The 23,188-nt window shown below is 39.0% G+C and overlaps 1 protein-coding gene across 1 annotated transcript; it reads right to left on the minus strand.

Moving 5' to 3' along the window:
* Positions 1-325: 325 nt before the first annotated feature.
* Positions 326-21,243, minus strand: LOC126978576 (uncharacterized). Its single transcript, XM_050827528.1, has 6 exons — positions 21,039-21,243; positions 20,748-20,950; positions 10,653-10,798; positions 9,133-10,579; positions 6,517-6,731; positions 326-2,874 (listed from the first exon to the last, which is right to left on the minus strand). The coding sequence occupies exons 1-6, from the start codon at positions 21,067-21,069 to the stop codon at positions 2,754-2,756; spliced, it is 2,163 nt and encodes a 720-aa protein (XP_050683485.1). The 5' UTR covers positions 21,070-21,243; the 3' UTR covers positions 326-2,753.
* Between the last annotated feature and the right edge of the window lie 1,945 nt (positions 21,244-23,188).

A 23,188-nucleotide genomic window follows, 5' to 3' on the forward strand; every position in this document is an offset into this window, starting at 1 on the left:
GAGCTCACATAGAGCTCTGACAGACATCTGAAGTACATTTCAGAAAACAAAACTGTTCGCCAAGCTCTGTTTTCGTTTCACGTTAGGAAGTCCTTTCTCCAATCGTGCTTAGAACGTGTTTCCCCGAGTTGAAGTTGGCCTGCTAACGCGTTTTAGACTTTTAGTTGGGTTCAAAAATTTATCATGTTATGTATTCAGGAACAGAACATACAATAATTGCAAAAGGTGGCACAAAGTTTTATACTATCATTTATGAGGGACACGCTCACATCTCGGCCGAGCAATATAAGTATCAGAGCGTCTTATTTTAAATGAAACACCATAATAACTGAAATACATTTATTTGTGCATAATTTAATTTCTCTCGCGCTAAGTTCTCTATAAATATAGCACAACATCTATATTACGGGACGAGTGAATACAAAACAAAACACATCAATAATAATTATTCTATTCATAAGACACAGTAGATACTGCCTGGTTCTTACACAACCAGACCCCCCCCCCCCACCACGGGGTATACTATTATACTTGTAAGTACTTATGGCTCGAATCATTGGAGAAATTAACTAATTGTTTTAATGATTTCCTCATGATATAATACTTTATTATATATTAACTATTATATAATATGGATATATTATTTATATTACCTATGAACATACTTTGGAGCTACACTCTTTTAGATCACGCCTACCTTACTATAATGTAAATCTCAAAATATTAGCTATATTTTAATTAAACCGAGTCATCAATGTCTTAATAAAACATTGCTTGTACGCACACGATGGTATATCCGGCAGTATTCCACATTATATTTTGTATAATTACCGGCGAACGATCGCACTGATCTGTTTATCGTCCTTTACGCAGCAGGTTATAGATTGATTCATAACAATTAAAAAAAGTTTGGAAAACCGTTGACCCTAAAGGCCATCCCTGCAACTTCCCGCTAATTCCTTACACACTTCAAATTGTACTTATAACGGTAACATAATTTGTGTTATTTTGAGCACAAAGAGTTAGCTGTTCTATGTTTGAAGTCTGATAGAGTTAAGTAATTCTGAAAATCATGTCTTATAAAAGTTTAATAAAACACAAGATTAATAAAACATGAATTTTCAAATGGCAATAACTATTTTTCTTTAATTGTTTGAGATTTCTTAAAGTTTCTCGCCCCTTCGAATGGCGCCAACCGTGATCGGTCGAGCCGTTTAAAAGTTATAAGGGGACTCCACCATCACGGGAACAGTCGGGGATGTTTTAAGGTCCTACCTTAAAACGTCGAGATCTGATGAAAACTAAATTTTCGAAAAAAGGGTAAAAGCAATAACTTGCCGATTTAAAATTAAAGAAAACTAATTATCTACGGTAAAAAAACAATAATATCTAAAACGTATATGAAAAATCTGCTCATTCGAAACAAACTTTTCGTACCAAACACACTTTTTGTACAAAATCACATAAGTTATCCGTTTATGTGATAACTGAACTTATCGTCTCTATAATACTACTATGCTTGCGTATTAGCCGGCGACACCCTATAGGTAACTGGCACATCGCCATGTCGTGTGCAACACACAATAAAACATACAATTGTTATAATATTTGTGGGTTTGCGACTAGTTCACTTGTACAATAATGTAATACTAGTGAGTGTACGTGACTACTCGTGTCTAATACTACCACTAGTAGCTCTACCATTACACTCCGACTGTAGATTTGATACAGAGCTGCGTGTGTGACTCTCATGTTGACATATGAACAGCGAACTAGACTTTGTTCAGACTTAGATTCGTAAAACTTTCCTGTTTGTGATAAAACTCAAACTTCTTTTTTATAATCGCCTGTTTTAAAGTTTAAGGTTAAGCTCAGTAAAATTTCAGCTGTCAAATGATAATAAAAACGAAATAAAAGGTTACGTTAAGCTTACACTTAGCTATGTCTTACGTAAGTAAAGTCTGAGCAAACTCTAAGTACACTCTATAGCCTTAGATGCAGCTTGCTTGAGCAATGAGCTTCTTCAAGTAAAGTATTACTTTTATTGAATCAACACCAATCAACAATACTGCGATTTACCAATATTGCATTAGTTAAAGCGGTAGTATTTATTAAATAATAACAGCGTTAATATATCGCTCCATATACCTACATATTATATATGTATATGTTATATATAATTAGCTAACTAACACTAAAGTATCTGTTGTTGTACTGATATGATGAATGTTGGACACACGCCTACACCAGGTCGACCAGGCTTATACACAAACTAGACGACGTTGACATAAAGATGGGCACACCCTGCCGCGCGGCGTCCCCTTGCGGTGTGCCACTCACTAGGTGTTCAGTTAGTTCTAATAAATAAAAAAATATTTTAACTCGCTCTACATAGTACTCAATACTACTACGAAATTATATTTTGTATAACAGTTGAGACGTATAATCCACCGTTCGTTGGGAATCCTTCTAAAATCTTTAATTTTAAGTAGTATCTTAATTAACACGTATAACTATCTCATTCAAAACAAAATAACACTCGTAAATATCGTAAAATAAACGTCACATTAGCTCCCAAGGCCTATTACCTACTTGTGGGACGGGGCTTATTTGTTGAGCAACTGTAAAACAGAAAATAAAAATATTGTCGACTGCCAAACAAACCGACCGGTCGCCAGTGACGGAGCACAATGTTTGTAGCGGCGGCGCGCTCAACACAAGTGTATGTCGATGTGCGAGGTGTCAGTATCCAGCTAGATGTGAGCGGGGCGCGCGGCGGAGTGGCTCAACGCCGCCAGAACGTCGTGCCGCAGCCGCACGTACAGTCGCCCGCGCCGCCACGGGTTCTGGAGTTGGAGCGGCCGGAAGTCGTCTCTGCGAACATCGTACGAACATCACACTACTGCCACTTGAGAAAATTAAATGGTAATTTACTCATGTGCTACTGCCGGTGTATTGTATTGTTTAGGTATTTTATTCCTTTGCACTTAATAATATACACTTCATAATAACGCATGCACATTGTAAACAAAACTATTAAGAAGCATTGACGTTCAATAAACAACTAGACTCACCATCACGCTCAAAAATTGTCTGAAGCCAAACTCTGCCTACGCGTCTTTTAGGCAAAGTTTTCATTCTGTTGCGTTTTGACCGCGCTTTGAATACAACGCCACGCAATGACAAAGTGTTCAGTGAAAAACTGTCTAAATAACAGCATATCCAAACTTGAAAGGGATGGAGTGTCGTATTGCAAGTAAGTGCCCTTTATTTTTTTTTAACTAAATGGCTACACTCTATATTGTATGAAACAGTAATATACGTTGACATATCCTCTACATCCACCTTCTGGAAGTGAACACAGCATGCTTTTAAATGTGTTCTAGATTTAATATAAAACTAAAACCAACAATTTAAGCTTAAGATGAACACAATTCCACCCCACAGACCCCAAGCCAATAAACCGCTTTTTCTAGCAGAAGTCTTCTGAACCTAAAGACTGACGGATTGAATATGTCTACCTCCTGACAGACTACATTATACAATGCAATCATTATAGAACAAATGTGATACAAACAAGCATGTTGACCATAGTTTGTGCGTGTGCGACAGATTACTAGAGACACAGATTACTTGAATATCAGAGATGATATAAAAATTGCAGTGTACCTTTTCTAACATCTTAATATTAACTTTCTAAGAAGGGTTCCACACCGGACTGTAATACTCTAAAAGACAATCGCAGATCGAATTAAGATCACTTTCTAGTATGATCGTATTTTCTGTACATCGATTTTTTCAAAATTTTTTAAGTCGTCTGCAAACATTCGAAATTCACAAAGAACAAGAAAAAAGGGGCCCTAAATGGGAGCCCTGTGGAACCGCCTGATGGCACGGTTCTTGTTATTGACTTAAAGCCACGGATCTTTACAATCTGGGAACGGTTCTGCAACTAAGATTTGCACCACCGCAGTACAGAGCCACATATTCCTGCGTGACCAAGTTTTTCTATGAGAAGTTCAAAGTCAACCACATCGAAGGCCTTAGATAAATTAGTGTAAATAGCACGCTATTCGTGGCCATCTGTGTAAGCTTGAGTAATGTCACTAACAAAATTCAATGTAGATAGAATGGTAGTGAATATGATGTGTTTTTGATCTACCAGCTAGAAATCCTTGCTGTTGGGGTATGAGCAAGTAATTCAAACAGTTTACCGATAGCAGACGAAATTGAGATGGGCCGGCAGTAAGTAATATCTCCAGGATCTCCCTTCTTATGTGCGCAACCTTCCATCTTGAGAGGAAAGTTCCACACAGTAAAGACTTATTGAAAATCATTCGTACCGGAATCTCCGCCAATTTCGTGACACAGGCATTTAAGAAACTAGGAGGTATAGAATCTGGACCAGGAGCTTTATTTGTCATCTGAGTCCGTGAAACGGCATAAACTAAGTAACGTGTGACATTCGACGGTTTCTTGGTGTTTAGTTCTTGGTTTTGGGTCATGCTGATAGGTTTCCACTCAACCTATCAGCATTCTGGAAAAAAAATTGGCAATCCGCTTGCCTCCTTGAATGCTTGGATATAAGTAAGTCATTTCATCCGGTATATTGTTGCTATTGGATCGTAAATATTTTACGAAAGACCAACAATATTTAGGATGCTTCTTAATTAAATTTTTGGCTTCTGATTTCAACCGTTAAAATTTTGTCACATCTCTCGCGGAGCAACCGATATGTAAATAAATAATCCCTAGGATTGCCATACATTTTAAATCTATGACGATACTTTGCTTTTCCTTCAAACTCTGGGTCAACGATCGACTACACCAAAAGTGGAAAATTGCTCCGACCTTTCGTAGTTATTGGAACATTCTTATTGATGATAGATGTAAGTATGTGATAGAAAACATCTACTGTCTCATCGACTGTTAAACTAGGATCGAGAGTTTCTTCCCAGTTAATGTTATCCAACTCGATTCTATTCATGTCATGAAATTAGGCCTGGGTGTATTTTTAATTCAATTTTTGGGGGTCTCTATGTTTAGACCACAATATTAACGGAAAAACCGTAATACTAGAGCCGGTTGATGCGTCTCCAAATCCACTAGTGGGATACCCGGGGTCACTGACACGAGTTTCAGTGAGTTTGAAATAACTCGATCTAAGAATCTGCCATTTAAGTTTGGTATTGCACATGTTTGGTGGAGATCGTTGTAAAGAAAGAGCATCGTTAAGCAAGACGTCCGTGTTATCTGTAGGAGGGCTAGGGATCAGAGAGCATAAGTTAAAGTCTGTACTGTGAGACCAGTGGAGGTTATTAAAATCATCTACTAAGAGAAGTATAGATTCTATTGATATTTTGTGTTGTATGACATTAGTTACATTATTCAATTAATTTTCTAAAGAATCATACTTAACGGGAGGAGAAAGGTATAACATACAAATACATAATTTCACTTATGAGCTACCCTGGCCAAACTTAATCCTAATCCATAGGTTCTCATAGGAGTCTCACTTCAATTTCCTAACGGGGGCATGTGTTTTGTGGACTACTATGAGGATCCCATCTCCCTCCACTTTCTGCGAGACTGTCGAGTATCGCTCTCTCTTAGAAACAAAGTATCTGCTGTCTATAAGTTAATGGCCATAAACAGACTCATTTAAGTTTGTCTCGGATAATAGAATAACGTCCAAGTCTTGTTTTAGTTTCAGTTTTCCTCGTAAAATATGTGCTTTGGTTTAAGATTACAAATAGGTTTAGTTAATGAAAACATTTGACAAAACATTTGAGGGAGTTTAAGAAGTCCGAGTCTCTGAGTACGAAAATTTTGGAATTAACATCCTTTTTCATAAAAAAACTTTCCACCTCGAAACCACACAAACACGTACTACTTATCTTTTGAAACTCTACGGGCAGTCGCGTGAAGAATTTTGTTGTCTGGAGAAAGATGCTATCACACGTACACTGGTTTTTACTTCAAGCGAGCCCCAGTTGAATTAACAAAATTATGTAACTTACTTGACGTTTTTAATCATTTTGAAAAAATCATTTCAAAAAAATTACATTTCAATTGTGAAAACAAATTGCTTAAATAAAAAACATCGCTGTTGAGCTTCTTATGAGCGTATACAATTGACTTTGAACATTACTGCCACGAAATAAGGTGCTAATTTCAATGTTTTAATGTTATCTGTTTAAGTTAATTTTTACGTATATACAACGCCGCTTGGACATTTTTGACGGCTTTTTATTAGGCAGTTGGGAGTCTGGTTGTTTATAGTACGTCAATGTTAAGAATTTATAAAATTAGTTCATGTACCTATAGGTCTTTGTTAAATAGGACATCATACAATATTGGTATTGTGACCGTTTGTTGATAAAAAAAAATAATAAATAACTAACACGTTTATAAACTTGTTGACTATCCTAAAGTAAACTTGAGTGCGTATACTTGCGTAATGACTATTAACATTATGATTATCACAGTTTATAAACAGTTCGTGTTGTGAGTCACCTGAGACATCGCTCGCGCGCGCCGATTACCGCTACAAGACAGAAGTCGGGCAACCGCTGCGGCGGGTACACAGGCCCGGCGCGCCCCTTGAGCACGGTGGCCATGTTGAGCTGCTTGACCACCAGCTCGATGACCTCCCGGGCGGTGGTGCGCGGCGTCACGTGCAGCTTCAGGGACGTGCCCGCCGCCAGCCCCGTGTCGTATGCCGCAAACACCTGCAGCAGGGAGCCGCCACGTGGACAACCGCAATAGTACAGGGCCGCACAGATCAACACATGCAATAACACCCAGAGCTCAGGACAGTAAACTAGGCTGCGGCAATAAGTGAATTGTTCTCAAATCGAGGAGAGACAACAAAGTGCGATATCATTGACATGCAGATGAATTAGTGTAACAGATAGAATGATAGCCTTATGGGACAACGTCGTTTATAGGTTTTAAGTCTCGCTACACCTAAAACATGTTGATGTAACAAAAAGCGCGGGTGCTGACGGAATACATCCTCTCTTTATATCTAAACTTTCGAAAGAATTATCTACACCTATATTTATAATTTTTAAAAAATCATTATCAGAAGGATGTTTTCCTTCAATTTGGAAAAAGGCTCTTATTACTCCCATCAATAAATGAGGTGATAAGCACGATATACGACAGTATAGGCCAATCTCCAAATTATGTATAAAATTGTAATGAACGAGTTGTCGGCGTTGATCACCCAACAAATATCACAAGAGCAACATGACTTCTACCGGGGAAGAAGTGTTGATACCAATCTTGTATTATTTACAGATTATATCCTTAATGCTATGGATTCAGGATATCAAGTTGATGCGGTGTATACGGATTTCTCCAAAGCTTTCGATAAATTAAACAATACTACGCTAATTAATAAATTGTCGAAATTCGGTATACACGGTGACTTACTTCGTTGGTTGATTTCTTATATTTCCAATCGTAGCCAAGCTGTTGCACTAAAGGGTTATACATCTAGGTACCTTGAAATCTCTTCGGGTATACCACAGGGCTCACATTTAGGGCCTTTTATGTTTATACTGTACGTTAATGATATAGAGAAGTGTTTTAGAAACTCTCATCATTTGCTCTATGCAGATGATACAAAGATATATAAAATAATCAAATCTCGAGAAGATTGCGTTCAGTTACAAACAGACTTACAAAGATTTGAATTATTTTGTGAAAATTACCAACTGTTTATAAATCCTGATAAATGTTAGTCAATAACATTTGCCGGAAACGTAATTTAATTGTTTTTGATTACTTTCTTTCTAGTAAGAAACTACAACGAGTCAACAGTATTAAGGACCGAGGTGTAACCCTTGATTCTCAATTAAACTTTAATCTTCATATCGACAACATTTCCTCTAAGGCTTATAAGCAATTAGGAATGGTATTACGTCTGTCAAAACCATTTAGGCAACCAAATACACTCAAAATTCTTTACTACGCTTTCATCCGCAGTATCCTCGAGTTTGCTTGCGTTATTTGGAACCCTCAGTACGAGGTTCATATCGCTCGTATTGAAGGTATACAAAATAAGTTCTAAAGATCATTGGAATACCTGATTGGGATAATTTTTTCGATTATGCCACTGCGTTACAAAGGCACAGAATATCCCCACTAATTAACAGAAGAAATTATGTCGATAATTTTTTTCTATTTAAAATTATTAACAGTAAGCTTGACTCAGCATCCTTGTTAAATCTAATTAAATTTATAACACCGCGAATCTCCTCTCGTTCTAAGATTACATTTTATGTATCACCTTATAAAAGCAATTATGCAGGAAATACATTTGTGAGGCGCTCTTGTAGTTTGTACAATAAACATCTTACTGAAATTGATATATTTTCATTAAATATACAAAAATATAAGAAAATAGTAGGTGATATTATACTCAATTTAAAAAATTTATAACTCTAAATAATAAAATCATTGTTGTTATGTCCTGTTCTTAACTATACTCTTATAGCTGTTTAAATTTTCGTTTTGTACATTGTAATTTTGTAGTTTTTACTTGTGGTTTAAAATATCTATGTTGTTTGTTGTTTTTTGTTTTGCATTATTGTCCATTGTAAACATAATTAGTATTTAATTTACGGAACTGTTTTGTCTTCTAGCATATGTATATTTGTAACTCACTATTGTAAAATACTGTTTTGTTCCTGAATAAATAAATAAATAAATATATCTGAAAGACTGATCTCAAACGCCTCTCTATAAATGAGGTAAACAAGAAGATCAACTCCAGGTTGATGATCTGACTGATGATCGACTCTATTACTTTTGCCTCCACGGGTAGGATGCAAAAATAAACTATATTTGATCCTAATCTGTAGACCTTTAGCCATTTAAAGCGCGCGAACGGCAAGGTGCTTCGGATTAGGCAATGGTCAAATGATCTCAAAGGATGGTCATGTCAAACCATCTCCATATGTGAGGTCAACAGTTATTTTAAAAGAAAAAACATATTTAGGTTATTCCAATGCCAATATTAAAAAAAGAATAGACATGCGTCAGCTTCTATATAAATTGAAATAAAAATATTATTGCTCCTCATTTTCAATGGCCTACACACAAAATACTACTGGCTCATACCTGCAGGATGCCGGGCTGTTCACGCTCGGCCCGGCCGTCCGCCGTGCGCGCCACCTTGTGGCCGAGGGTCTCCGCCGTCTCCATAAGCGGCACTCGCTTCACATTGCGCTCCCTCGACTCGCCTTCGACGGCATCTGCACTTGATTGCTCCTCATCAGTCTTCATGTTATTCATACTTTTCGATGGCATCACTCGGTTGGTCAGTGGATTTAGTTTAGGCACCGTGGTACAGCTTTGTGTTTCCGAGTCACTGGACAAACTTTGGGCGGATTCATTGGACTTAGCCGTTCTCGTGCAGAGCACGCCGCCCGGGTGGACACCCCGCACGGTCAGCATGGGGCTCGAAGAGGTTGACAAGCTTGCGGTGATGCTCTGCGGGCGCGGACGGGGCTCTCCGTTTTCATTGCTCGTTTGCAGTACCAGAGTGTCTTCGCTGCGCGACGGTGGCAGGCGCCCAGTCGCGCTCTCTTGTGAACTGCTGGACATCACGTCGGACTGGGCGTCCCCGATCATCACCCTGCGCTGGATGGACTGCGAGTCCGCGCTGCCTTTCCGTGGATATTTACTATCCGCGTCCAGATATTGAGAGCTGCTCAAGTTTAGGCTCGAGACGGAAGTTTGTCGCGGAGCCAGGCTCAGCTGTTGATCAGATTTGCTGAATTCTGCGTACAGGTTTGCACTTCCGTTTCCAGCCGGTCCTGGCCACGAACCTCGACCCGGAGAGGTTTTAGTTATTTTTCCGTCTCGAGCAGGGATTTGCAGAAAATCTAATTTCTGGTCTGAGTCTTTGGTGTAACCTGTAATATTGGCGGACGGTTCATTCTCTAGTAAGTATTTCAGCAGAATCCCAGAGCTGGAACTTGTTTTGTCTTTATCTCTCGCAAAGCTAATGAGATCCATGAGCCAACGCTCTGACTTCCACACTACGGTTAAACTATTTTGCAAATCTTCCAGCTTGGCGAGTCTATCTTTAGCTGTCTGCAGCTCGGTGCTGGAGAAAGCTTCCCTCTGCGCATGAGTCGCGAGAGCTACATCCAACTCCAGCAAACAGCTCAGTCTGGAATATCTGTTAAGAATATTAGAGTGGTAGGTCTGCAGGTGAATCATCTCGAATGCTTGGATGGGCAGACTAAGTAGATCCCCCTTTTGGAGGAGTATCTCTCTCTGCCCGGGCACGGAGCAGGCCTGCTCCGCAGGCGGGCAGATCATGATGAAGCTGACATCGCCGCTGAACTCGATGACCTCTAGATCATAGACGCGGTGCAACAGTGCGTCGTGTTCGTTGATGTCCATATCTCGCAGCAGGCGCCTCGTCGCCGTCGCCAGCTGCTGCACGAACATCAGCTGGCTCTCAGAAGGCTTGTCGCTCCCGCTGACCGAGAGAGTGCTGCGGTGCTGTGACTCAATAGCTTTACAGGATTGATTTTTAAGGTATTCCCATTCATCTCTGCAAAATAAGATGCAAAATATGATATAAATTCCCAAGTAGGTGGTGTGTGTGTGCGCGTGCGTATACGTACCCGGCCACGTGCGGGTTGTGACGGACGCGCGCGTGCGGTGGCACGTTGGGCGCGCGCGCCGGCACTACCAGCCGCGCCACCTCCAGCGACGACTGCAGCTTGAGGTAGCCCACGTACAGCCCGCGCGCCAGCTGCGAGCGGCACACCTGCGGTCCCACGGAACACTACGATCATTGGCTGGATCGGAGCGGGGTAACAGCCAATACGTTGTATTTTATTTTACTAAATCAATTAACAGACTGTACTTTATTTACTTAATTAAAAAGGCTTATATCGAAAAAACTGGCCAAAAAGATCATAAATTGCACTATATATATATATATATATACTAGCGGCCCGGTACGTGCTTCACTACGTATAAAGTGTAATAATAAAAAAAATATCGGAACATCAAATTCATTTATTCAAACAAAAAAAATATTATATATTGCTAGCAATTTTAAAACTTAATCCAAAATATTTGGATAAACAATATCTTTTATTTTTCCATTTTGAGCACGAATAAACAAACGGCTGGGGCTACCGACTCTGGAACAGACAACATAAAGTTAGCCATGTAAAAAACATGATTCCTCCAAATTCACACCACAAACGTAGTGTTTGTGGTGTGAATTTGGCCTTGTTAATGGACATTACAAATGATAAATGCACAGGATATTGTAATCGTTTGAACTCAAATGGCATATCAATTGGAATCATATATATCATAGGGATACGCGGTATCAAACAAACTTCTTCTTTTAATTTAGCAGTTAAGATCGTAGCTTCAATCAAATTTGGCAATAACTTTTTCACTACCAATCTCGTGCAGTTTTGGTGGATTAATATTTCGCAAAAATATAATCAAAGAACCAACTTTCATTCTTCTTCTAGAATTTAAAAATTCAATTGGATAATTCATTGCCTCATCTTGAGTCATAACACTGTCAATTCATTATTATGTCGTGACTACACCTGGCAGTTTCGTTTCAACTTGAAAATTAAAGGCATTGATATGAATGTTCTACGGTGCTAAGCGCGTTCTCTCAACCAATCACGATTTCTGTAATTCTGAAGAATATTCGAAAAACACATTCAATCAATTCATCTATCGATTGCACAATTGTACAAAAATTGTTCGGTACAGCGATCAATCCCATCACCAATTTCTAACACGGAGGGGAAATGAGCGAGAGGACGCTCATCCACGCGATGGACGGACCTTATCAAAACAGTGAGCCAGATACCTGTGGTGTCAAACCGTCAAAAGTAGAGCATCGCGAGGGAGGCAGTGCGACCCATAAATGGGAAGACAAACGGCGACTAATGTTGCGTCATCTTGGCAACCACGACCACTCTGACAATAGTCACCGATTGAGAACAAGAAGAATTTCTAACAATTGTTTTGAAAACTAATGGGCAAATGGATTTTTTTGTAGGTGAAAACGCACAGTTCAGTGTAAATTTTTGTACATATATCCAAAAAACTGATGACTTCGAACAGGCATTTATTTCATCAGCAGGAGTTGATCGAGGAATGACAGGCAATGTTTGACGAAAATCCCCTGACAGTAATATCAAAGCAGCACCAAAAAGCTGTTGATTACCACGTAAATCTTGCATTGTTCGATTAATTTGCTTCTAGTAATTTTTTATTCACCATTGTACACTCATCCTATACAATAATTGACGTTAATCGCAGAACTTTTGCCATAGCAGAATTTCTCGAAATATTGCAAGTTGGAGTTTCAATCACCTGTACATTCAATGGCAATTTTAGTGCAGAGTGTGCGGTCCGACCACCTTCTAATAAGGTAGCATTAATCCAAGAAGGCGCAAGTGCCAATGCAATTTTCTGTTCCGATTCAATAGTTGCTAAAATCAATGATATAACGAACGTTTTGCCTGTACCACCAGGTGCATCCAAGAAATATAATCCACCTGCATAATTGGAAACGTCTTGCATGATTGTGTCATATAAATGTTTTTGCTGAATATTCTATTTGGTTATATTCGATTTTACAAAAAGCGCAAATCATTAGAATTGAATTCCTGCTCACGTTGCAATTCACGATCAAACAAATCATGCATCTCACGATTTGGTGCGGTCATACCCAATTGTACTAATGATTTATTTGCAATCGTTAGACACATATCTTCAATTATTATCAAAGGTTCGTTGCACATTTCCAAGGTCATCAACATATCAGGATTTCTTGCATGATGACGCATACGAATTTAAAAAAATCTGCCTATAATGTTTATATTTGTACCATAATTCAATTGGATTTGATGGCATACACGTTGATAAAATAATGGCAAATAGCATTCGTATTTGTTGTGGATGAGCTGAAGTACAAAATGCATCATGAAGTGTTGAATCCCAATGTGCATCATCCTCCAACAAATGCAAGAGATGGCATGCTTCACGATATGTTTGATACAAATGACCGTTGACTTTTCTCAATTCTTGAAATGATTTTGGACCATTTACGTTAACTAATAACAATCGCAAATAAAAACACTCAGCATTGTTTGGCTGTATATATTCCCCCCCAATTGCATCTGTTTGGAAAATGCCTGGATGCCCATCAACTGCTGTTCCTTGATTACGTCTGTGAAGTTTTTTCGAAGACACATTCCATGTGTAATATTGAGGCACTTCGGAATATAACAAATTTATCAGTTTCGCATAATTTGAAAAAATCGGTCAACGTTGACAAGCTGGTGGTTGTGCTGCGCTTTCCAATACATTTGCTTCATTAAAATAAATATGTTGGCCATTCTCAAGATGCACAGCCAAGTGAACAACCACCGCATGCCTTTCGTGCATTGCAAACGAAATAATCCTCCAGACATCATTTCTATTATCACCAGCAACATCGAAAACAGCATTATCGCTCCCTTTATTTACATACTTGCAAATATATTTAATAGATTTGACTGAATCACAATACTCCACATTATATGGTTACGCATTTTAATGGTTGCCGTTGGTGATCTACGTCGATACAACGGATGTCGGTCATTGCCCGATATTGTGTCTTAAGACAATTGCCTTGGGTATTGTTTCGAACACTTTCCATCAACCGCACGGACCATGTATCATGTTTTTAACGAAAACGTGAAATAACTCAGGATCAACAGTTTTATCAGGAATTTCAGCTGATATAATGTTATCGATTTGATATGGAGTTATTTTATGTACCAGCCAAATTAATATATGTGCATGCGGCAATCCCCTTTTTTGGCATGAGATGGAGTATGTATGGCAACGCACCTCTTCAAATACACATAATTTCACAATTAAATCCATAAGTGCTTTCAATTTTGGCGAAAAACACGTGCTGTAAATGTCATGACGATTAATGTCGACTGTCCTTCAAATAAATTGTTTTTTATGACCACAGCGGATTACATGTAAATGTATTGAATGTAATGAACAGATCCGGCCGATCGTATTTTTGTACATAAGACATTGCATCTTGTGCATATTCGTTCATGTTCCGTGGGCTACCAAAATACGAAGATGGCAATATAGTTAAACGTCCGATGGCATTAACATTAGCATCATTCGCTATCGCATCTTGCAAATGTATATATTCTTCGGATCTTAATTCTGTTTGGTGGAAAGGATTAAAATTAAGACGTTCAGTTTCTATTTTGGCATACATATCAACATGTACTGATGATATATAGTTTACCACTACTAAAGATATAATTTTGTTCTTGTGGACGAATCATCAATCGATACGAATAAAAATTCATAGCACTTACTTTTTCTGTACATGTAGACCTGAAAGTAAGTGCAAAATGTGACTTTAGAAAATACAAAAAATACAAAATCATTTATTACAAATTATACAAATGACATGTCAACACACTGAAAATAGGTCAATTATTGAGCTGTTAGTGGATCAATCAGTGGTATTGATATGGTAGAGATCGTCACCTTTCCAATGCAATATTGGGTATTGTAATGCATCGTAGCTACTAACTAGAATGAAACACGTTGCAATTGCTCATTTCTGCGATGAAGAACACTATCACGGGATTGAAACTGATCACCAAGAATAACAATTGCAACCTCATCAATTGTCGGTGCATTGGATCGCCTTGCATGCTTTCCAAAAGGTGTTCTATCAGTTATTATTACGATTTTGTGATTATCAGGTGGAATTCGATCGAGAGCAATTTTGAACAATTGAACTAATGCGTTATGCTGCTGGAAATACTTTTTAGAATAGAATAGAATAGAAACACTTTATTAGCAATAAAAAAACACTCACACAAAAACACAACAATTTACAATGTTAATAAAAAAAATACCAAATTAAATACCGTAATCTTAATATATATAAATCTCGTGTCATAATGTTTGTCCTCAATGGACTCCTAAACTAATGAACGGATTTCAATGGGGATTACTTCATGGAGTGCAGTTTAGTCCAACTTAAGAGATAGGATAGTTTTTATTTCGATTTGGGACATTATGGGTTTCACTCGGAAAGTTAGCCGTATCACAATGTGGACATATTTCAATGTATTCGTACATACTATAATCAATCTGAGTGTTGTAATTAAAAGCAGCACGCATCATTTAGCCAAAACAGCACGACGTATTAGTGATCGCCGTGCAAGATTCAGTAGAGGTACAGGGTCAACAGATCTATTTCGTGCATAACGTTTACGCTGCGATACATTAGCTTATGCGCGTTAATCTGGAGTTAATGTATATAAAAATGTCATTAAATAATTCATTTTTAAATCAACGTGCTTCCATCTGTTACAAAAGAATAAAACACCCGTATGCACACAATATATTTTTTCTAATAAAGAAACACATATACATACATGTAATTCACTTCAACAGTTCAAAAATTACCGTTTGTATGAATGCACTCAACAATATGTTTAAAAATATATTATACACAAACCAATGATTATCGCTGACAATTAGCATCGAAGCACGTCCAAAATGAAATGCAACAAGCTTGAAAAAAGAAAAAAGCCATTTGCATTACTTTCTACGCATCAACGATCCCTAAAATGACTTAAATTACTTGGTAGTAAAAAAACTCCTGTTGAATATGTACGAATATTATTTAATGTGCACGAAAAGACTCAAGAAATTGACTCCACAATTAAAATAAAAGTACAACTACGACTTGAAACGATAATAGCAACGACAGCTTAGATAGTGTCAATTGTTTTTTTGTTTTTTGTTCATTGTCAACGAGCAACATAGTGTCGGTCAGATTATCGTAAAAGTGACGTTTGATTATTTGTCAAATTCGAATATTCATCTCTGACATTTTCAACTAATTGTAGGGTTAGGACCGATAATATCGAATATCGAATAATGTTTCGTTCGTTCAATCATCGTGTCGACATTCAATACGATGTAACTAAGAGTAGGATTCGACACGACTAATGCCACGATATATCGAATATCGATTTTAGGAGTAGGCCCCCTGTATTGTTACAGACAATACAGCGCGAATTGTTTATTTAGCTTATTTCCACAGTACCTATATAATCTATATATACGACAATTTTTTAGGAGAGGGCAGCTAATATTAAACAGATCCTTATATTATTACATAATAATGGATATTTCTCATACGGCATACTAATTTTCTGTCAAGGAATAATTTCCACAACAATTTAAAGAAATAGACATTTTGACTTCACGTTCTTTGCATATAAAAATCATTTAAAAAACGTTTGATATCCATATAGGTACCCGTTAACGGCACGGCGGGTATTAACACACATATAACTGACTTATCTCATGCATTAATCAACAGCTATGAACAGACGTGCCCTCTTACTTCGACAAAGTCCATTTCAAGCAACAGATCTGCGTGGTGGGGTCCACAGCTGGAAAGGCTGCAAGGAACAGAGCCAAGAACACCCGGGCTCCAGACGACTGGGACGCGTACAAGCAAGCCCAGTACCGGTTCAAGAAGCGTATCCGCGATAGGAAGAGGGAAGGATGGAGACGCTTCTGCACCAGTATAGAATCTACTAATCAAGCGGCTAAAGTTAAAAACATACTCTCACGCGACCCAGAGCAAGACTTAGGTTGACTGAAAAAATCTGACGGAACGCACACCAAATCCGACACCGAGACCTGCGAATTGCTCCTGAAAACTCACTTCCCTGGCTGCCGTATCACCAACAACCAATCGTGGAATGAGACGTCGCAAGAGAGCACACCGGACCGGATGGACTGGACTACAGCTCACAGGGTGGTAGACACAGATAAGGTAATGTGGGCAATCAATAGCTTTCTTCCATTTAAAACAGATGGCCTTGACGGTATTTGTCCGGGGCTACTACAATGGGGAGACACCGGGGTGCTGGCCCTGCATCTCACAGCTATATACTGCCCGGCAAGAGTGACTACACGAATCCCAAATCGTTCAGACGAATAAGTCTCACATCCTTTCTGATGAAGACTTTAGAAAGACTTTGCGATAGGGATATTAGGGAAAATGCTCTCCTACACAAACCACTACATATCAACCAACATGCCTATAGTCAAGGCAAATCAACTGAATCTGCCCTTTACTGCGTAACATCACTTGTAGGTAAAGGTCTATCACGTAAACAATCAACTTTAGGTGCATTGAAGGCGCCTTTGACAAAACTCCTTTTACTAGCATAGGCCGAGCGCTAGCTGAACACAATGTCGATCCTACAATTGCCGGGTGGATACACAACATGTTGAGGCACAGAGCGATACGTTTTACTGTGAACACCAGCACAAGATGTGTGGTGGCAACTGGATGCCCACAAGGAGGGGTACTCTCACCGCTCCTTTGGAACCTTGTGGTGGAAGAGCTCATCGCGGAGCTAAACAGAAAGAAACTATACACAGTAGGCTATGCGGACGATCTCGCCATTCTAATAACAGGTCCATTCGAAAATGTCCTATGTAATCTCATGAGATCTGCTTTTAAGATAATCGAAGAATGGTGCACACAACATCGGCTAACCGCTAATCCATCAAAGACTGAGCTAATACTTTTCACTAACAAACGCAATTTCGGCAATCTTACATTACCAAAGTTGTTCAATACCGAGATAAGCCTTACTAAAGAAGTTAAATACCTGGGGGTCATACTGGACAGTAAGCTGCTTTGGAATAAACACATAGACTTCAAGCTGGAAAAAGCATCAATAATATTTTGGCAGTGTAGAAGACTCGTAGGGAGAACCTGGGGTCTTGCTCCAAAGATATGTAAATGGCTATATACAGCAGTTATTAGACCAATTATCACCTACGGAGCAATAGCTTGGTGGCCCAGGACAGAGCTAACAACCGTACAAACCAAGCTGCAACGATTCCAACGGCTGGCCTGCACAGCCATAACTGGTTGCATGCGCACTACGCCAACGTCTGCCCTAGAAACCATTCTAGGGCTCACACCGCTTGACATACATATCCAACATGAGGCGACAATGTCGGTTCTCCGCCTGAAGCTGATGGGTGTATGCAAGAATGATGACTGCCTCACAGGAAACCTCTGGAACAGAGTAAGGAAGGATTTCCCACTATGTGAGGCACCCTGTGATAGAATACCCAAAATACACATCTTTCAAAAGAATTACCGCATTCAACTGTTCGAAGTGGGAGCAGACCAGTCAGGTGTAAATGAACTCAGAATTTACACAGACGGTTCCAAAATGGCAGCCGGAACTGGAGCTGGCATCTGCTCACAGGAACTGAATATACACACCTCTATACCCTTAGGCACACACAGCTCCATATTCCAATGCGAATGCATAGCCATCAAGGAAGCTGCAGATGCGATACTAAGAAGGAAAATACATGGATATCATATCCGTATTCTATCCGATAGTATGGCAGTACTGACTGCGCTGGGGAGCAACACCTATAACTCAGCGCTGATATACGAGTGTCACCGATCCTTAGAACGAGCTGCCTCTAACAACTGGGTAACTCTGCAATGGATCAAAGGACACAGCGGTTCGTTGGGGAACGATGCAGCGGATGAACTTGCAAGGCGGGGGTCGGAAACGCAAGTGGCTGGCCGAGGGCCAGTCCTGCCGCTACCCTTCAGCCAAATGCGGTCATGGATACGCTCTCTCACCAACAACCTACACTGAACCCGATGGACAAATGTCTCAGGCTTCAGTCAGTCGAAAGAGGCGATTCCTGCACTATCGCCCAAACTGACACGTCGACTTATTAGCCTAAACAGACACGACATCCGAATTATGGTCGGCACCCTAACGGGTCACACATCACTGAACAAACACCTATTTACAATCGGCGTTACGGACACTCCTAAGTGCAGGGGCTGTCTAACCGAAGATGAAACGGTCACTCACGTAATCCTGGAATGTGCTGGGGTGGCCAACCAACTGGAACAAACCTTAGTAAATACAAGGTCGCTCCAGGAAGTCTGCGAACACCCCAGGAGTGTTCTGAACTTCTGGAAGGAGCTGGGCTGGTTGGAATGACTGGCCACCACTGCACGCAAAATGGACCCAATTAAGCGGTCTAATTGCGGAAACAGGAGCCCTTTACCAATACCAATAGGTACCAGTCATTCTTGCGACTAATGTCAAACATTGCTGAATGTGTGAGGTTTTACAATGACCTTCCAAAACATATTGGTTTGAATATATTTAAAAGTCACATTAAGCGAATTTTACTATTTTATAATCACAGAACAGGTAAAAGACATTAGAATGGCCATCACGCATAATTTGTATGGGAACCACTGTCGCCACTCAATGTTATACTACCGCCCTAGTCAAATAAATACAAGCATTCACATATATACGTAACCAGTAACGCAGCCCTATAATTGATCAACACATAGATAATTGGACAACACACGCCTAGTTTTGGCTCACGCCTACTTCTCCCGCGGCGGTAGAATAGCGATTCCAGAGAATAGCAATAACTGTAACTACATTATTGATAATTATTATGTCGTAGAAAAATAAACAATTACTTTTTTAAGTCAGTTGTTTTTTTGTTATTTTTTTTTGTATATTTATTTATCCGCTCAATAGGATATGATCCACAATTATGAATAGAAATATGTTAAATTACCATAATCAAGAGCCTTTTTTATAGTTTAATGTTAGGTGTCGTTCGATATGCCATCTAGCGTTTTGGAAGTTGACAAGTATTTTATATTTTGTGGTCGTTGCTGTACTTTTGCAACGTTTTTTAATTTTTATTATTTTTATTTACTACAATCTGTCTCCTTTCCAGCAGTATGTTGGTTGGTGCTATCGCTGGCGCGCTCGGTATGTGACTTGTGACATATCCTCAATGTTAAAACAGTATTCATATTCATATTTATTTATTTGCTATTAAATAGGATGGTACACATTTGGTCTTACAATAGCCTAAAGTATCTCTTATTTAGCCAATACCAATAGCATGCAAACTTGGTCTTCGGCAAAAATTTACAATATAAATTAATTTGTTTTATATTACACAAAATTCACAAAATAAAATTATAATTTGGTATAATAAAAAAATTATTATAGTCAAGTAGCTGTGTTTATTTTGTATTAAACTGATTATATTAAATCTTGGGATATTTGGCGTCACGTTTTGTTGTGGTTTTCCATAAGTGGCCGCGCCCGAGTGTTTGAGTGTCTTTCGATGCGCTCTTTGTAGGTTTTGGTATGACATACAATTTCCTGTTTTAAAGTTGGCAGGCGTAGATTGCGGTGTAATATAATAATTCGTTGGGTCGAACTAGGGGGCGTTGGGTATCATGCGGAGTGCTTTATTTTGAAACCTTTGTATGATTTCAATGTTTGAATGGGATGCAGAACCCCACAGTTGGATTCTGTACGTCCAGACGGGTTTCAGTATTGCCTTGTATAATAAGTATTTTGTTTTGGGGAGGCATTTGTGACTGTCATCCAATGATCCAGTAAAGATTTCGAGTTTAGATACCAAGTTGCTTTCTCTTAGTGAAAATATGTTTTTGCCAGGTAAGTCTTTTATGTAAGTGGAATCTAAGATATTACACATGATCTGCCTGTGGGACTACACTGTTGTTGACTGTAACTGGACGACAAGAGTCTCTTCTTGTGGTGAATGTTGCGCACCTGGTGGTAGTGGATCTGGTGCGGCACCGAGGCCAGCAGCAGGTCGGCGGCGGCCTGCTCCTCGCCGCCGGGCCGGCGCCGCAGCTTGTGCAGCGGCACCCAGCGCGAGCTGAGCGCGCCGGCCCGGGCTCCGCGCGCGCGCCCCACGCACGACACCACCACTGTGCCGCCCGCGTCGCGCACCGGCTTGTACCACACCTGCCCTGCACCACCAATATTGCTATGTACTACTACTATAATAACAACTAATTCATTTGTTTGAGATACACTTGCGTCATGGGCATGTGTTACCGAGGACCCGCAGCGGGAGCGAGGACTGCATCTGTCAGCAGCTTCAGACGGTGGAAGAAGTGTGCCGCTCCATTTATTATAATATGGGCGTGTGTTACCGAGGTCCTGCAGCGCGAGCGCCGACTGCATCTGCTCCACGGCGGTCAGCAGCTTCAGCCGGAAGTGGATGGAGGAAGAAGTGTGCCGCTCCATTTCGCTGCGCAGAGATTTCACTTCATCCCATGCGCACGACACCTGACAAAAACACACATTCTTCCCAATTTTAATTTTCATTTTGTGTAGTATAACTTATTGTTTCATGTTATGTGCAAGCCAGAGAAATATCATTTTATTTGATATTAAAGGATGATGATGATGATGCCCGACCGAAGGATGGATTGTGGTGGGTTAGTAAGATTTTATACGAATTAGGTTTGTATGGATTTTATAACTCTTATAACCAAGTAATAATGTAAATTGAGATGAGAAGTAAATCAGTGTCATACGATATAGTTGCTGCTGCAACCTGCTCATTAGACATGATAATTTTATGATTGTGTAGTTACAGCGCACGAGCACTCCACTATGAGTAATATATATATATATATATCAATGAACATGTGATTATTAAAACCCTTTTGTCTATATGTATATATTTTCACATTCCTTATCAACAGCTACTTTTCCCACTAAGTGGAAATTAGCTAATGTCGTACCAATATTTAAGAAAAGAGATAAATCTGATGTTTCTAACTATCGCCCCATTTCTCTTCTATCTATATTTCCGAAAGTCTTTGAAAGAATTCTACATAAATTTATTATTTGGTATTTTAAAGAACATATTTCTAACACTCAGCATGGTTTTGTTGGTGGCAAATCTACGGTGACAAATCTTATGAGTTTTGTTAATAACCTAGCTGAAAACGTCGACAGCGGCATTCAAACGGACGTCATTTACACGGATCTGAGTAGTGCGTTTGATAAAGTCGACCATAATCTACTCCTTACTAAGCTTTTCAACTATGGCATCTCTAACCCCTATTATCTTGGTTTAAGTCATACCTAAGTGGTAGGTCTCAAAGAGTCATCACGAATGGTTATACCTCCACGTGTTACACGACATTTTCTGGCGTTCCCCAAGGATCTCTCCTAGGGCCTTTGCTGTTTGCAGTTTTTATAATTGACGTAATTTCGGTTGTGAAGCATAGCAAAGCGCTACTGTATGCTGTTGAATTAAATTTGTACAGATTAATTAAATTGCATAATGATGGAGAGTTGTTACAAGAAGATCTTAACGCTGTTAGTGACTGGGCCAGAAGTAACAAAATGTTCCTCAACGCTCAAAAATGAGTTCATATTAATATCACGCGGAAGAAAAATGTAATATCCAAAACATATATTGTTGATGACCTTGCCATCAATGAAGTAAATACTACCAAAGATCTCGGAATATTGATTGACACTAGACTTTCATTTAAACCACATATAGATGAATTTGTTGGAAAGGCGACGAAAGTGGTTGGGTTTATTAAACGTACTTCCAAAGATTTTAAACAGATTAATTCTGTCATCTGTTTATACAATGCATTTGTTCAAAATGCTGGTGTGATTTGGGACCCCTTTTACAAAATTCATGTTGACAGGTTGGAAAGAATTCAAAGGTCTTATACTCGATTTCTGGTATACAAAGGCACAAAACATAGCGGTTTATGTTTATTATACAGCCAAAGGCTAAATATTTTTAAATTAAATTAATGCCCCAGAAATATTACGACAAATTGATTTCAATATACCCCGCCCCGGTGCAAGGCTAATTAATCGTGAATTCTTTCATCTTGCTATTCCGAGAACTAATATTGGTCTTCACTTTCCACTGCAGCGCTCTATGAGATCATTTAATGAGCTCCTTAATAATAATTTTGACTCCATGGATGTGTTTGGGATGTTGGTGCTACAATTTAAAAGACTTTGCAACAGTGTTATTTATAATAGTGTTTAATTATATATATGGTTTGTTTTACTCATATTTAACATAAGAAATAATTTGTATTTTAACATTAATTAACCTTTAAAGTACTTTGCATTTTTTGTACTACCATTATTTTTAATAATACAACAGAGCTGTACATACCTGTAAGAAAGATATTCTGTTCATAATGTTCGTTTTATAT

This window comes from Leptidea sinapis, chromosome Z (genome assembly GCF_905404315.1).
Source record: "Leptidea sinapis chromosome Z, ilLepSina1.1, whole genome shotgun sequence".
In the NCBI taxonomy this organism is placed as follows: Eukaryota; Metazoa; Arthropoda; class Insecta; order Lepidoptera; family Pieridae; genus Leptidea; species Leptidea sinapis.

Excerpts from the sequence above, each read along its gene's own strand:
- LOC126978576 (XM_050827528.1), bottom strand. The coding sequence starts at position 21,069 with ATGCAGTCCTCGCTCCCGCTGCGGGTCCTCG. Across the intron at positions 10,580-10,652 it reads CACAACCCGCACGTGGCCGG|AGATGAATGGGAATACCTTA; the intron begins GTACGTATACGC and ends CTTATTTTGCAG. Across the intron at positions 6,732-9,132 it reads AACAGCCCGGCATCCTGCAG|GTGTTTGCGGCATACGACAC; the intron begins GTATGAGCCAGT and ends TCCCTGCTGCAG.